Source organism: Hippopotamus amphibius, chromosome 1 (genome assembly GCF_030028045.1).
Source record: "Hippopotamus amphibius kiboko isolate mHipAmp2 chromosome 1, mHipAmp2.hap2, whole genome shotgun sequence".
NCBI lineage: Eukaryota > Metazoa > Chordata > Mammalia > Artiodactyla > Hippopotamidae > Hippopotamus > Hippopotamus amphibius.
In genome coordinates this window covers 211,731,865-211,747,654 of record NC_080186.1, presented here as the reverse complement: position 1 = coordinate 211,747,654, position 15,790 = coordinate 211,731,865, and the positions used below count along the sequence as shown (strand labels likewise).

The 15,790-nt window shown below is 37.8% G+C and overlaps 1 protein-coding gene across 10 annotated transcripts in view; it reads left to right on the top strand.

The window, feature by feature from the left end:
- ATG10 (autophagy related 10) overlaps window positions 1-15,790 on the top strand; it is a 229,322-nt gene that overhangs the window by 201,787 nt on the left and 11,745 nt on the right. For 6 of the 10 annotated variants that reach the window (XM_057739998.1, XM_057740023.1, XM_057740033.1 and 3 more), the window contains one exon: window positions 14,767-14,864. In XM_057739998.1, coding sequence (XP_057595981.1) covers window positions 14,767-14,864 — 98 coding nt within the window. Of the gene's footprint in view, window positions 1-14,766; window positions 14,865-15,250; window positions 15,645-15,790 lie in introns of those variants that run through there. The other 4 variants (XR_009054400.1, XM_057739991.1, XM_057740037.1 and 1 more) reach the window with 4 other exon arrangements.

Genomic DNA, 15,790 nt, shown 5'->3' with positions numbered 1-15,790 from the left:
TGATTTATAACAATATAAACCTGGAAAATAATCTAAATGTCTCACAGTGGAATATCTATTATGATAGATTAGCCAGATGGAATGTTATGTAGCTAAAAAGAAAGTTACGAGGATTATGCAAAATATAGGAAAGCATATATGAAATAATGTTAAGAGGTAAAAGGAAAATTGAATCATAAAATTATATATTCACTGTGTACATAACTATGAAAGATAGATAGGTGGGTAGGTAGATATCAATAAAATTGGGACGAAATCAACCTTTAAGAGGAAGGAGAAAAAAGAACTCAAGGATGACCTAGCTGAAGCAATCATGAGATTTATTGACTTCGCTGGCCTGAAGGGCCATGGGGAGAAAATAATGGTGAGCTCAGAGCTCAGCCTTTAAATCAGGGTTCACTCCTAAGTTCATGTGGAATGCCTGTGTGTTTCCTGGTACCAGTTTTCTTTTTTGATTTTAGACTCTTTTTTCTGGGTCCTAGACTTTCTTGTCTAGAAAATACAGAACTAGATCCAAACTATAAAAATCAGTTTTTAAGATTTGGACAGAAGTTACTGTGGAGAAATGTTTGGTCAGGAAATAGGATTAGAGTGTACATTTTTTTTATCCTGACATTATTAAGCTGCTTATATACATATATATATATTTAAAGGTGTTTCTTTCTTTCTTTCTTTATTGGCTGCGTTGGGTCTTCGTTGCTGTGCAAGGGCTTTCTCTAGTTACGGCAAGCAGGGGCTACTGTTTGTTGTAGTGAGCCGGCCTCTCACTGCAGTGGCTTCTCTTACTGCAGAGCACGGGCTCTAGGTGCACAGGCTTCAGTAGTTGTGGCACTCAGGCTCAGTAGTTGTGGCCCACGGGCTCTAGAGCACAGACTCAATAGTTGTGGTGCATGGGCTTAGTTGCTCCACAGCATGTGGGATCTTCCCAGACCAGGGATCGAACCCGTGTCCCCTGCATTGGCAGGCAGATTCTTAACTGCTGCACCATTAGGGAAGCCCATTAAGTGGCTTATATTTTAATAAAATATCTTTAAATATAAGAAACTGCCATTCTTGCCTATATGTATCAATTTATTCCTCTCTCTAACTCTTGTTTGCAAAATACCAGGATATAATTATTGCCTGAAAAAAACCCGTGATTATATTTTTATGTAGAGGAGTATGATTTCTTAATACTGTAGCCTATTAGTAGCATTGTTTTTGTTACCTGGTTTCAAATGATTAGTAGTCTAAAAAATGGGAGAAGTGTCTCAATGTAGCTAAATTTTTATAGGTCCAATCTTTACCTAACATTTTTCATTGTTAAATGAGTAACAGAATTTGTAATGGGTTTATCACACCCTTACAAATTTTCTTCATAGAGTCTCTTTCCAGAGGACTTCTAAAGAGACAAACTGACTTTAACTTAAAGAAATCACTAGGAATCTGCTTCTGGGAATTAAAAGAATATTTTAATTATCAAAATTGGGTAAAAATCAGGAAGGAAATACCTGTTAGCTGTAAACTGGGGTGTTTTTGTTAGAAGTTTATATTGATTATATTTATATAAAGAGAAGCATTGTGGTATTTTAAAAAATCATTTTAAAGATTAATCTGTATGTTTTTCTGCTGCTTTAAAATTCTATTTGGCATCATCCTAAAAAGTAATTGTACTAACAGATTGCTATTTTATTTTGTGTTGCTCATAAAACATCTTCCTATGTGATAGTTGCCAGACATTAATATCTGGTTATGAATAAATTAGGGTGTTTTGTGAGTTTCTTCTTGAAAATCCTTGACTTTTCTGATTGCTGATTCAATACTTTATTATCCCCCAACCTAATCTAAAGTGGTGTCACTGTTTTAGTGAGTATCCCAGAAATAAACTTAGTGAGCCAAAAATTGTCACTGTTATGTAATGTAGTGGATGGGAAAAGAAAAATAGAATTAATGCTTCGAAAGCACAAGTCCCAATTGTTTTCAAGACAAAAATAGAATAAATGTAACGCCTGCAAGTTGTTTCATGATCAGATGCTGCATTTAATCTTGGTAGGCTTGGTGTTTGTAGGGAAAGACTAAGTTCTCTTCTTGAATCTGGACATGAGACTTGGCTGCATAATTTCTGAGCGCCAGAGGGGTGGATAAGCCATCTCTCTGAGCAAATTTCTACAGAATGGGTGGAGGCTGAATGAAGGTTCTTCTGTGTGGCCCTCCCAACACTCAAGGATTTGACTAGAGAGACAGGGAACTGAGTGTGTCCTCTACTGCCAACACTGCCTATCAGTTATTTTTAAAAAATGGATGTTTTCACCTGAATAGAACATTTTAATAAAAACATTGATATGGAACATAACAAGGCTTTTTAACAGAGACTTAAAGTCCATTTTGTCTTCATTTAAATTTGCTTTATTTTTCTTTCTGTGATGCTATATAAAATCTCATCAATATACAAAATCATTCTGAGCTCAGATTTTCTCATTTTCTCTGGATGAGAGCTTTAATTAGCTTTTTACAAGTTCTTCATTAGTAATTGGTTTGTGTTTTTGTTTTTGTTTTTGACTGTTGTCTCTAATAAGTTTATGTTCTATCAAAGAATTCTTTGAGGATGGTCTGAAATATGCTACTCCATGTTATGTTACAGAATATTACAATTTAATATTCTTTATAAAATGCAACCAACAAGTGCTATTAGGATTAAATGTTCATTTCTTCCTTTTGATGCTGGTGGCTGGGGTGGGTTGTTCCGTCTTATCATCATGCCTGACCTAGTTGTGCAGCCGTTCCTGTTTAATTAATAGACATTTCCATAAGCTCTTTTTCCCCCAGCAAGCTTTATAATGGTCTTGTTGGTTATCTCCTTTCACCCTGTGAAGTATCAGCAGTGCTATTTCCATTTTGCATATCAAAATACAGAAAGATTAAATTATGTACAACAAATTGATAACTGAATAAGTTTGAGAATTCAGAGTTCTGGCATATTAATGGTGTTGCTTAAAGCAACAACCCATATAAACTCTATAAATATATTAAAACTCTGCTCTCTAATCCAGGAGTTGCAGTTGGGACTGTCAGCAGCCCAAGGAGGGAGCCCTTTGTAGATTTATGCAGGGGTGGGAGAATTCGTTTCTGCACTCCCTCTGGAGCCATGAAAGGAAAGTTTTTGTTAGCAGAGGAGGTGGTGTCTGAGGACTATTGCTCTGATGTCTGTAATTTTTAATAAAATTTCTAGGAAGCCTGGTGGCTTCTGTGCAACATATGAATTTGAAGAACTGTCCTTTTTTTTTTTTTTAATCCACCTTTCCTAACACCATTAGAATTTTATTCCCAATTAACTGGCCACAAAATGTCAACAGGTACAGCTAGAGCAAAGCATAGCTTGGGGACCTTTCTTGGGTACTTGGGCAAGACTTTCATTTCTTTACACATTTTTTTTTTTCTTAAATATTTTCTTACTGCCTTTCTAACTATATCCTCATGCATTTATTAGGGTTAGAAATGTATACCAGGATATATCTTTCTGCTCTTTTTCCCTTGTCTTTTTTCAAAACTATATGAGGATTGCTCAAACTTCAAACCTTGCTTCTTTGTCTTGTGCAGGTTTTGATTACTTCCAGTAAATACTTTGGAACTTATAAGGATTGCCTCAGTCATTTAACAACACACCACAACAAAACAAAACAGGCATTTTTTTTTCTTCTTCAGTTTACCAAACTTGTTAGTTTTACTCAAAAAATGGAGGTCTCTGTGCCTCTCACTCAATTCCCTTCCCATTAAACTTAAAGTAGCCTCTTTCTCTCTTCATTTCTACTGCCACACTCTTCCGGGGCTCCAAGCCCTGCCCATCCTTTAGGGACTGGACCAGGTTAAAGACCACATCTTCAGGAAATCTTTGCTGCTTGCTCCTCCTCCCAGACGGAACTGAACTTTCCTTTCTCTGAGTTCCCATATCCCTGGGTTTGTGCCTTTTAAATGTTGTGTTTTATAGTGATTTCTGTAATCCTTGAATTGCAGATGTCCTAACGGAGCGTGGGAGAAATGAGGAGAGGAGATGGCTGTTTCATTTGACTCAAGGTTGCTCTCAGCTCATGAAAATTTATACACTCTGTGTTCAGTTTAGTGTTTCCCATTGCAGAGCACTCAGTGTAGCACTATAGGAATTGCACAACTACAATAAGCTTTAGGTCTGCAGGGTGAAAATAGTAGTTGAGTTCCAGGCATCAGGATCTCGTAATACCTGGTTACCATGAGTATCATTCCAGGGAACAAGCATTCTTCCCATGTATGGAGTCTCAGGCCTGGCCACTTCTGCATCATGGTTTGCCTTTAGTTTACTGGTGAGCTCCTCTATGGCCTCAGGTACTTATATGCCTTCATCAGGACACTCTCCATCTGACAGTGGAGAGTATCTAATTCTATGCTAGTGCCACAGTGATTACCTGCACAGTTTTCTGTGGAATGTGAAGCCTCCCCATGCCTTCTTTCCAAATGATGAAAAAAATAAATAATAAAAAAAATCCCTCCCACAGAGGGTGTCTCTTTTGCCAGCTTTTCTTGTTCCTGGTCAAAAGTCCTATTATTCATCTCCCATCATTAGACCAGGTGACACTGCTATTCTCCCTGAGGATCTGCTTTTCCATTCTCTTTAGAAATCCTAAGGGAAGGGAAGTGAGTAGTGACAAACTTGTTTTAGCTTTGGAACTCTGCCCTAGAGGTGCGATCTGGGACTTTCAGTCCTGGGTGTGTAACTGACTGTAAACCTCAGGAGTTGAGATAATAGGATGTTGTTTTATATCTTTCTAGTACCTCAAACTAAATGTAAACTCTGTGAGAGAAGATTTTGCTTCTGTCTTGAGTATACTTATATTTCTAGTACTTTGAACAGTGCCTGGTGCATGGAGCGGGCTCAATAAATATTTGTTGAATAAATGAGTGGGTAGGTGGATGGATAGGATAGATGGATGAATGTTTAGCATGGAGTCTTACCCACAATAGATATTCAGTGATGTTTATTGAATGCATGAACAAAAACTGCATGAAGTAATAAAGGAGTGAGTTAAGTAGGAAGTCATGAGCTTATTGTATATTTTAGTAGTATTTGATTTGCTTCTAAGTCTGAGTAACAAACCTTAGGGGAATACAGTAGTATGGCAGAGGGTGGACTCACTCACAGAACTAAAATATGCATCTTGCATCCGTTTTTTTAAAATGATAATGAAGGATCTTATTTTTATGTAGGAACCAGTAGATTTTAGAATATATTGCACAGTTGACATGTTTTTTATATAGAGAGTTATTCCTAACCATACCCTCAAACTGTTCTTTGTTATTAGATACACATTGGAAGAAATATTTCAGAAAAGAGATATTAAAGTTCTTATCTTATCTGGAGACTCTTATAAATGTACAGGAGGTGCTGTCCCTGGTTTTGTGTCAAGGAGAAAGAATGTTTCGGTCTGTTTCATTTCCCCACATTGGCGTGGGGGCCATTGGTGCTTCCAATTCCCCTTTATGGAACAGGCTGCATGTGCCGGTAATAATTTACTTTGGCACAGTAGGATGTCTTTGTCAATGCATTAATTCCACAAATACTTGTTGAGTGCCTACTAGATGAAAGGCACTGTCCTGGATGCTGAGATTAAAATAATAATCAGAATATTTCTTCTGCCCTCAAGAAATTATAGCAGAGGAGGACTCCTGTAAACAGCCAATTTCCTGTACAGAACAGTATGGAATTAAGCAGTAGGCTTAAGCATGGCTACAGTGGGAACGCAGGGGGAGGGCACCTAATACAGGGTTGGGGTAAAAGAAAGCTGAGATCTGTAAGGAAGAAAAGGACATTAGTAGGTAAGGGAGGGAAGGAGGGTATTCCTGGCAGAGAGAACTGCATGTTCAAAGGTCTGGAGGTAAGAAAAAGCGTTGTGTTTGGGGAACAGCAAGTAGTGTCATAATAAACTGTACATAACCATAGGTAAAAATCTGGTTTTCTAATTCTGAAGATTTTTTAAATATAAAAATGACAAAAGAAATAAGGAGAAAAATTATTGATTTAATTATTTAATAATACATTTCATATCTAAATCACCATGAACAAAATTTAATGACAAATAACAATCTAGAAATAAATATTTTGCATATTTCAGCAACTTCTGTGAGAACAAGGGTAATCTGTATATGTACCACTGAATTACTAACATTTGACCCAGTGCATGGCTCACGAAGATGGCTAAATGAATGAAAAGAATCAATATTCTCAAAAGATACTAAAGAACTAATAGGAACGAATAAGAAAACCAACCAAATTATATGAAGGGGAATAATAAAAAATAAGTGCAGAAATGAGTAAAATAGAAGACAAAGATACTTAGAGAAGGTCAACAGAAGACACATATGACAGGGACTGGCACATAGTAGGCACTCGATAAATATCTGTTTAGTGAATAAAAAGCAACAGGAAACTACAAACGTGTATAAAAGATCTGAAAAAGAACTCACCAAACAGGGAATAAATCTGAGTTGGGCAGTTTTATTCTGCTTTTATTCTTTGTTCTTTTCTATATTTTCTGAACTCTCATGTATTGCTCTTATAATTTTTATGAAAATACAGTAATTTGAAATTTGAAAAAATAGATTTTCGAAGAGGTGGACTGGAGAAAATTGAAACCAGGGATGATTCTTGACAGCAGCTCTGGTCAGTGGGGTGAGGAGGTATGGTGTATAAGCGTGCACTTTGGGTGCTCACTTGGGTGACTGTAAGCATAATCTCTTGGAACTTGCTCTCCAAAGTGGCAATAATAAAGCCTATCTCAAAGAGTTATTGGGAAAGGGGACCGCTGCAAAGCTCTCAGTACAGTGCCTGATACTGTAGATGCTCAATGGCCATTTTCCTTTCGCAGCCTGAGGGAGATACGCTTCTCCATTTCTAAGGAATGTGCCCAGAGTGGAAGGCAAATTTGATCAGTCTGCAGTATGAAACTGGATGAATGCTTAGCATGTGAAATTATATTGGTGCCGTCCTAGGGAGCCAAGAAAATTAAGAAATGAACCAAGTAACTCATCATATTTATTAGATGTAAGAATGAAGGTGCAATATTATCATTTCCTTGTGATAGTCATATCTAATAGTTCTGAAACCAATTCACAGTATTCATGTCAGACTTATTTTATGAGACATTTAACCATTGCTAAATTAAATTTCATAAGAGAAGGTGCCACTATAACTCCTCTGGAGCTACAGAGTTAGAAATCTGACCCATCATTTCTATTTTCATGGAAAACCATTTAGCAGAACTTTGTTCCAGTAGAAGTGTTTATTGAGTTGTAAGCCTAACACAGTTCATTGGCTGCATGCATTTCCACACTGACATTTTTCTCAGCGCAGATTTGCATCAGTTCATTAGTACTGACAGCAGATGGTAGCACTTTCACACAAATTTACCTTCTGAATTGATCTAAGAAATGTCACTAAAAAGATCCTGACAGTTTTGATGTTCTTCCATTTCTGAAAATGGTATGTTAAACAAATAAGGTGTAGGATTTTAGATTTTTCTGAACTCCACCACATAATTCCTAAATCAACCAAAGATGCTTTCATCTCTGATTCTGGCTGTCTGAAGGAGAAAGTAGAAAATGCAGATAATCTTTCCTGATAGTGTAAGTCTTAAAAAATCTCCATTGCAGAAAAATGGCTTTTGAAGAATATTATACAGATTGTCTCCACTGATCAAAGGCCTCAAATTATTTGTAAATTCTCTGCCTTACTTTGTCTGAATACAAATTGCTTGGCTTGTAGTCACATTGAATGTGACTGAAAAAAATAGTATTGGCTCAAGTCACGAGGCTAACTTTGAATTCTGTCACTTCTGCAGTATTAAATGTCCGGAAGATTAACCCACATTTTAAAATTACAGATCCTTTGCCTTTAGTTAGGGTTAAATCATTATAAAATTATCAGACAAGAAGACTTATGTTTGCTAAGTGAATGAATGAGGGAATATGTAAATTCTAATCACATTGGGGAAACTATATTTTTCTACATTGTATAACCATTATATTCTTAATAACTCAAGTCCTTGTATTCAGTCTTACATGTAGAAACAAGGATTTATTTTGAGTATTTTAAAAATAATTTTTCATCTGTATTTGAAAAGTAATTAGTGATTTGGTTAATATGCCACAACTAAGAGAAGCTGATACATTTGAGAAAGCATTGAGTGTTGACCATATATAGTTTAGTCATGTTATTAATTATGGTACTTTTTAAACATGTGGCTAGAAAAGTGGTCATGATTGATAATATATTTAAAGGATTTATTTAACAAAAAGGAGGACCTTTTGGGTTCTAAATGCTCTCAAAAACAATACCCTTACTAACATTCTACAGTACTGACACAAGTTAGGACTGACTTAATTTGGCTAAGATACAGTTACTTGGTTCAATATAGTTGTATTCCCTCCCTTCCTTCATGCTATTATTGTCATGTACATTACATTTATGTATGTTATAAACCCAACACTACAGTATTATAATTTTTGCTTAAGTAATCCTATGTCTATTAAAGTAATTAAGAGAGGAAAAAACACTTAGCTCATCTTTTATGTTTACCATTCATGATGCTTTTTATTTTTTCCTGTGGATTTGAGTTACCCTCTGGTATTATTGCCTGAAGGACTTGCTTTAGTATATCTTATAGGCTAGTCAACTAGGAAGGAATTCTCTCAGTCTGTGCCTTGGCAGTGTATTTATATTACCTTCATTTTTTGAAGGACAGTTTTGCTGGATGTTGAATTCTTGATTGACCGTTCTAGGGTTTTTTCCCCCAGGACTTTGGATATGTCTTTCTGCTGCTGTCTGGACTGATGAGAAGCCAGCCATTATTGTATTCTTATTCCTCTTTATGTGATGAGTTCTTGCTCTCTTCCTGCTTTTAAATTGTCTCCTGTCTTTGGCTTTCAGCCATTTCACTATGATGTGTCTAGGTGTGGATTTCTATGTTTCTATTTAGGGTTTGTTGAGCTGCTTTTGTCTGTAGATTAAATGTTTTATATCAAAGTTTAGAACTTTTCAGCCAGTATTTCTTCAAATATTTTGCCTGCCCCTTTCTCTCTCCTTTCCTTCTCAGACTCCTACTATGGGTATGCTGCTGTGCTTGGTATTTTCCCACAGGTCTCTTGAGGCTTTGTTCTTTTTTCTTCTTTTTTTTTTTTCTCTTCAGATTGAATAATTTGTATTAATATATCTTCAAATTCATTAATTCTTTTTATTGCCATCTCATATCTACTGTTGAACCCATCTAGTGAATTTTTTATTTCTGTATTATATTTTCCAACTCCAAATTTTTATTTGGTTCTTTTCATAGTTTGTGTTCCTTGATAGAGATTACCTATTTGCAGAGTCTTTATCATAATTTTCCCCTTTTAACTCTTTAAACATAGTTTTCTTTATTCTTTAAGCATATTTATAATAGCTGCTTTGAATTCTCTGTAAATCTGATAACAGGCCCCTCACAGTCAGTTTTTATTAATAGATTTTTTTTCCTTTAGTGTGCATTTTTTCTATTTCTTTGCCTGTCTCATAAATTTCTTTGAAAACTAGACATTTTAGATAATATATTGTAGCAATTCTGGATTCCAATATTTTCCCCTGAGGGTTGTCTTTTTGTTGTTATTGCTATCGTTTTTGTTTGTTTGTTTTAGTAACTTTCCTAGGTTTTACCTGCAGAATTTGCCTACTTTGCAAGTGTGGCCACTGATGTCTCTATTTTGCCTCTCATTCTTATTTTCATGTTTTTGCCTGGCTTCTGTGGGGTCACCAGCTCTATCTGCATACCTTGCTGGTTAGCCAATAATTGGACAGAGGTTGTGCTCATATACCTCAAGCCTATAAGGCTTCCCTCATTTGTTCATGGATGTGTGTGTGAGTTGGGAGCACATCCAAATTTCACATCCAAATTTCAGTTAACGTTCAAGTTCGGGTTGTCCTCAGCTTTTACTTTTCATCAGGCCTTCTGTACCTTCCCTGAACATGTGCTTAGTTCACCATCAGCCCAGGGTGCCTGGAGAACTCACCTAGCCCTTCTTCAACTGTCTTACATCCAGGATCTCCCTATTAGATCTTGTTGCTAATGCAGTAGTTTTTTTTCGTCTGTTGGAAATCAAGTCAGCCCTGCTGGCAGCACAACTACTGATGATCATGGCCAGCTCCACTCCCATAAAACTTCCCTGTTGATGGAGCTGGGTGTTGGTAGCAGGGGAGTATGAGAGTATTTCTAGGCAAGAAGGCGGAAGACTCTCTCTGTGTCTAATTTGAAGTTCTAGCAGCTTTTCATGAATTAAACTTATCAAATTTTTTATTTGCCTTTGGTTGAGTTCCACATCCCAGAAATGGTTGTTTTTTTGATAATTTTGTTCAGTTTTATACCTGTTTTTCAGGGAAATTTGTTGACCTCTACATCATTCTGCTATAGCTAGAAGTCCACTCCTACTGTTGTTTATTTATAAAACTTTTCTCAAAAGATTACACAAATATCCCTTATTATAATTCCTATTATAAGGAGATCAACATCTCATAGCTTGGCTTTTTTAAAACAAAGCATCTTACCAAAACAATATAATTTTTATGTTTAAAATACAATTTAAACATTTGGTTTTTAAAGACAGTCATTCATTTAAATATATTCTATCTAATTATATATAAATGTAAGTTCTTAATATAGTAAAAGACAAAGAATTTTTTTAATGTGGCCAGACCTGTATTAAAGAACCATCCAAGCTGATCTAAAAGCTCTTCTAAGGCGTGAAAGTCCATATTATTTAAAAAAGTATTTCACACAAGTATTACCATGCATTTTATTAGAATATAACCTTAAATTCTAATAATAACTGTTTTTATTTTGTTTGAGGAAAAATGAGTATTAAATATTGTAGATTACTGAAGTGTTTTTGAAGTGCTTTTATTTTAATTTAAATTCATTTAAATTATTTTCCATTGATTTGTCCTGAATACCAATATATTGATAATTCTAATTGCCGTATATATTGTGCATAGACTTTTTACTAATTTAGAGTTTTCTTGCCCTTGGTTATAATCAGTTGTCAAATGTTCCTAAACATTTAGACACTAGTCAGTGATAGTTTTCCTGTGCTGCATAACTTATAGGAGCTTTTTTTTTAGATATTGAAATTGGACATTGTTATAGGGTATTATGAGACCATATTCTGGATGTCTGGGTGCTATTATCTTTCTCTGTTTAGATATCCATGGGTTTAATAGTAATAGCCACCTAAGTGCTTATTATATGTCAGGCACTGTTTTGAACAGTTTTATGGCAATTTTTCATTGAAGTATCACAATCAATCTATGAGGTAGATACTATCATTAATCCCAGTTATCAGATGACGAAACAGAGACATGAAATGATTAAGTGGTTTATCTCAAAGCTCACAGCTACTAAGTAGTGGAGCAGAACTTAAGTCTTAACTACAGATCCCATGCCTGCTCTTATCCACTTGCTATACAGAATGAGCAAAAGATGATTTGTAGACACGAAGTCCAAGTCTTTACTAAGCAGCATCAAATGAGCAGAGCTGCAATGTGACATGGGCCAACATCTGCTTAGAAAATGGCCCCCTGAAATTTAAGTGTGTCTGTATCTCTCGGATGTGTTATTCTTCTGAGGTCTTGTACATGTTAGGCCACAGACCTGTAAGGAAGGGGGCAAGGTCTTGTCTACATGATGAAGCCATTCCTCCCGGAGTTACTATCTCCTCAAGGAGACTGACCTGTGAAGGGTTCAGATTCTTGGAAGACGCTCTTGCGTAGTGCTTGTGAGTGCTTCCATCCACCATGCAGGCCAGAAAGGGAAAGCCCAGTGAAGATCTCTTCCTAGTGTCCCCCGTGACTCAAATGGGCCTGGGAGCCCCAGCGTTGTAGCACTCTGGATCTTTTAAAGCCCTGTTGCTCTATGTGTTTGTTACCCATTCAGTGTTCCTAGGCTTTCAGTAGAGTCTTATTTGACTAGTCCATTCTGCCTCAGCTATGGGAAACTTGGGCTCAAGTATTTAAAGTTGGAGGAGTTTCCCCATGAGCACGAGAGTGGCCATGGGAATCAAGAGCTGCCAAAGGAGAGTGAGTCCTGCAGGACTGGCGGCACGGCCAGGCCGACTCTCCCCTTCATGAGCGTTCCATGTAGTGCCATCCTTGGAGGTCTGAGTTTCATTTTATTAAAGGTAACATGTCTTCACAGATTTGGTTACTGCTTTTCATTCCTAACAATGGTCACTACACAAGTAATCAAAAAGAATTCAGACTAAATTTAGCTTTTTAAATCCCAGCTCTATAAACAGTAATTATTTTTCGTCAGGATAATTCTGAAATTCTTTTGCATTTCCTATGCACGTGTCCTGTACTCATTTCCCTTTATGGTCTTCTGCATTCATCCAGTTTCTCTGCCCAGTTGGGTTTTTCTTGCCATTCTGATCTCTGTTTAAAGATCACCTCTTCAGTAAGGCCTTCCCTTTCACCAAATCTAAATTATTACCACAATCCCTCCAAAATCACATTACCGTGTTTTGTTTTATTCATAGCACATATTATTATCTAGATTATCCTGTTTACTTATTTGTTCTGTGTGTTTACTGGCTGTCTCCTGCCCTGGAATGTAAGTTGCATGGGATCAGGGACTAAGTTTATCTTAGAAAGAGTGATCTCTATAACTAGATCCAGAACTATTCCTGGCAGACACAGAGGAGATGATCACTAGATATGTGATGGATTAATAAATATTAGTTTAAGGCAGGTAAGGGGAGCCAGAATCATGTTAGACAAGAGGACTTGTGATAAGCATAGCACATCTGGGCTGTGGCCCCTGTGTCTGGTCAGGGACAGGAATGAGGGGTAGAGAGAGAGCAGGAGATGGGGAGCTCAAGCTCCGTGTGAGAATCAGGACCCTGGGCAGAGACATCTGGAGGTGGCACTCAGGGAGATGTACTCCAACCTACACCTAGTGGATAACTCAGCCCTTGCCACACGCACACACGCACAGACACACACACACACACAGGTATCTCTACCCAATGCCACCCATACAAGTGGAACTGTTCCTCTCATTTCTTATGGATGGGTGTGTTCGCTTGTGCACAGACATGAATGTTTTGGGGTTGGACAGTGGAGGCAGCAGGATATAATTCTTCCCATGACAGCTCTGAGTTCAGCTTCTCCTCGGACTGGCTGAGAAGAGAAGGCAGGAGAAGAAGCTAGGCAGCCCCTAGTCCAAATCCGGCCTACAGCCTTGTTTTATTTGGCCTGCACCATGTTTTTAAAAAATTGTGCCAATATTTAAATTTAGGAGGTTTTGTGCAAAAATCTGGATTTCTGGGTTATTTTTTTGACAAATGGGAAGACCTGGCACACCAAGCCTGTGCCCCACACGGCACAATTAGCTAGAGCAGAGTAGCAAGCACAGTCTTGGCTGTGCTCTCCAGGCCCCCACAGGCCCCGTCACTTGCTGGTGCATTTAATTGGCCTCCCCCTTCAGGTCACCTGCCTAGTCTTCATAGGTACTTGTCTTAGTCTCTTTGGGCAACTATAGCAAAATACCACCGATTGGGTAGTTGATATACAACAGAAAGTTATTTCTCACAGTTCTGGAGGCTGGAAGTCTGAGCCCAGTTTGAGGTCTCCGTCCCTCTCTCGTGAGGGCCCTTTTCCAGGTTGCAGACTTCTCTCTGTGTCTTCACATGGCAGAAAGGGGCAAGCTAGCCCCCTGGAGCCTCTTTTATAAGGGCATTAAGCTCATCAGGAGGCCTCCACTTCCCACAGGCCCTACCTCTTCATACCATCACACTGGGCATTAGGATTTCAAATATCAATTTGTGGGAACACAAACTGTCAGATCATAGCAGTATTTGGGTTTTCAGTCTCTGGCATAATGGCTGATTGACAATGTAAACAATTGATAAACTTATCAACAATAATTGTTTTCATGTTGGCAGCATTTAGGCAGAGATCACTCACTACATAGAAACCTTCTGGGGCTCCCCATTGCTCACCAAATGATGTCCACATCCCTAACCTGACAGCAGTCCGGCCTGTATCTTATATCCAATCATTCTGTTATAAAGGCAGTGGAGTTCTGTCTTATGGACTTTGAACTTATGGAAACAGTCCCCTAAGCTTGGGAGAGACAGAAGGAGAGACATATAAATAGATAGAAAAACTCAGGGGAGACAGACAGACAGACAGAAGCAGTGCAGTGTAAATAGTGCCAGCCATTCTGCTCTTCGGCCTCACCCCTTTCCCCATCTGCTCACTGGACATGTGCCCACTGGCACTGGCTGCAGTTAGGCCTGAAACAATTAACATGTTGACAAAATTTATGTAAGAAAATCTGTGAATGATTCTGGTCCCCCTACCATTGACAAAGAGGTGAATGGAATGCATTGTTCAGATGGTCAGGCTCCTGGACTTCATGTACATCCTTAAGTTAAAACTGAAGAATAATTATAGGCCATAAGAACCACTAGCTAGAGAACAGTTAAAGGGAACTGATAAAATGTACCTTCAGTTTGTATTGAGTGCCATCCTTTATCAATAAATAGTTTCTTCTCACCAACTTCTTCTCGTGTTTGGGTCATGAATTATATTTCAAAATAGGAATCAATCTGTATCTTAATTTAATAACTGGACATTTAAAACAAACTTTTATCTTAAGGGAGTAAACCAGATTATGGATTTTAACTTTTTCAAAGTAACTTATGCTGGCAATCCTGGGCCAACTCTGATTCTTACAGGAGCATCCAATACTTGGACAACCCTTTTTTGTACTTCATCCCTGTAAGACGAATGAATTCATGACTCCTGTGTTAAAGAATTCTCAAAAAATCAATAGGTAAGAAACACCATCAGGATACATTGGCTTTCACTCTTATTTTAAAAGTGTAAATCTTTTTATGTGATTCTAAAAGCTAAGCTAAGAAAGAAATATTATTTGTAAAAATAATAATGGCTAACATTTATTGATTTTTTTTTACTGTGTGCTAGGCACTGTTCTAAGTATTTCAAGTATAATAAAGCACTGGATTTCTATAACACCCCTGTGAACTAAGGTAAAATAAGGACCATTATTTTACCCGGTTTGCAGAGGAGTAGGCTAAAGCACAGAGGGGCTAAATGACTCGGCCAAGGTCACACGTCTAGTTAAGCTGTGGAACTGGCATTTGAACCCAGGCACTTCTGCCTCCAAATCATGCTCTTAACTGCACTCTGCTACCTTAGCTAATGCTGTCAGTTGTGTCAAATTGGAATCATCAGGGGACGTTAGGAGCCCCAATGCCTTGACCCTCCCTTCAACTGCTTTCGTGAGGGATTCTCAGCATCTTTGGCCCTCAAGTCCCTGTCAAGCAATGGGCTGGCATTTGGAAATGCTGAAATTCCAAGTGGTGAGCACACGCCTTTGAAGAAAGCCTCATTTCTGTGATTGTTGGTAACTGATTTTCTACCACTTAAACAACTGCAATGGAAACAGAGTTTTCTGTGTTTCACTTATTTCCCAGGAATGTCAACTACATCACGTCATGGCTGAGCACGGTAGGGCCAGCTGTCGGGCTGAATCTGCCTCTGAGTTACGCCAGAGTAGCCTCTCAGGATGAAGAAAATGTCAACAGACAAGGTAAAAAGAGAAGGCTGCATGCATGTTTCGTTGTTACAAAGACCCTGGTGTCTCTTTTGCACTTGGACATGTCGTCCTTGCTGGCCCCACCATATAGTAAGTCTGCTTTCACCTTTAATGGACTGGACACTGACTTGTTTGTTTAG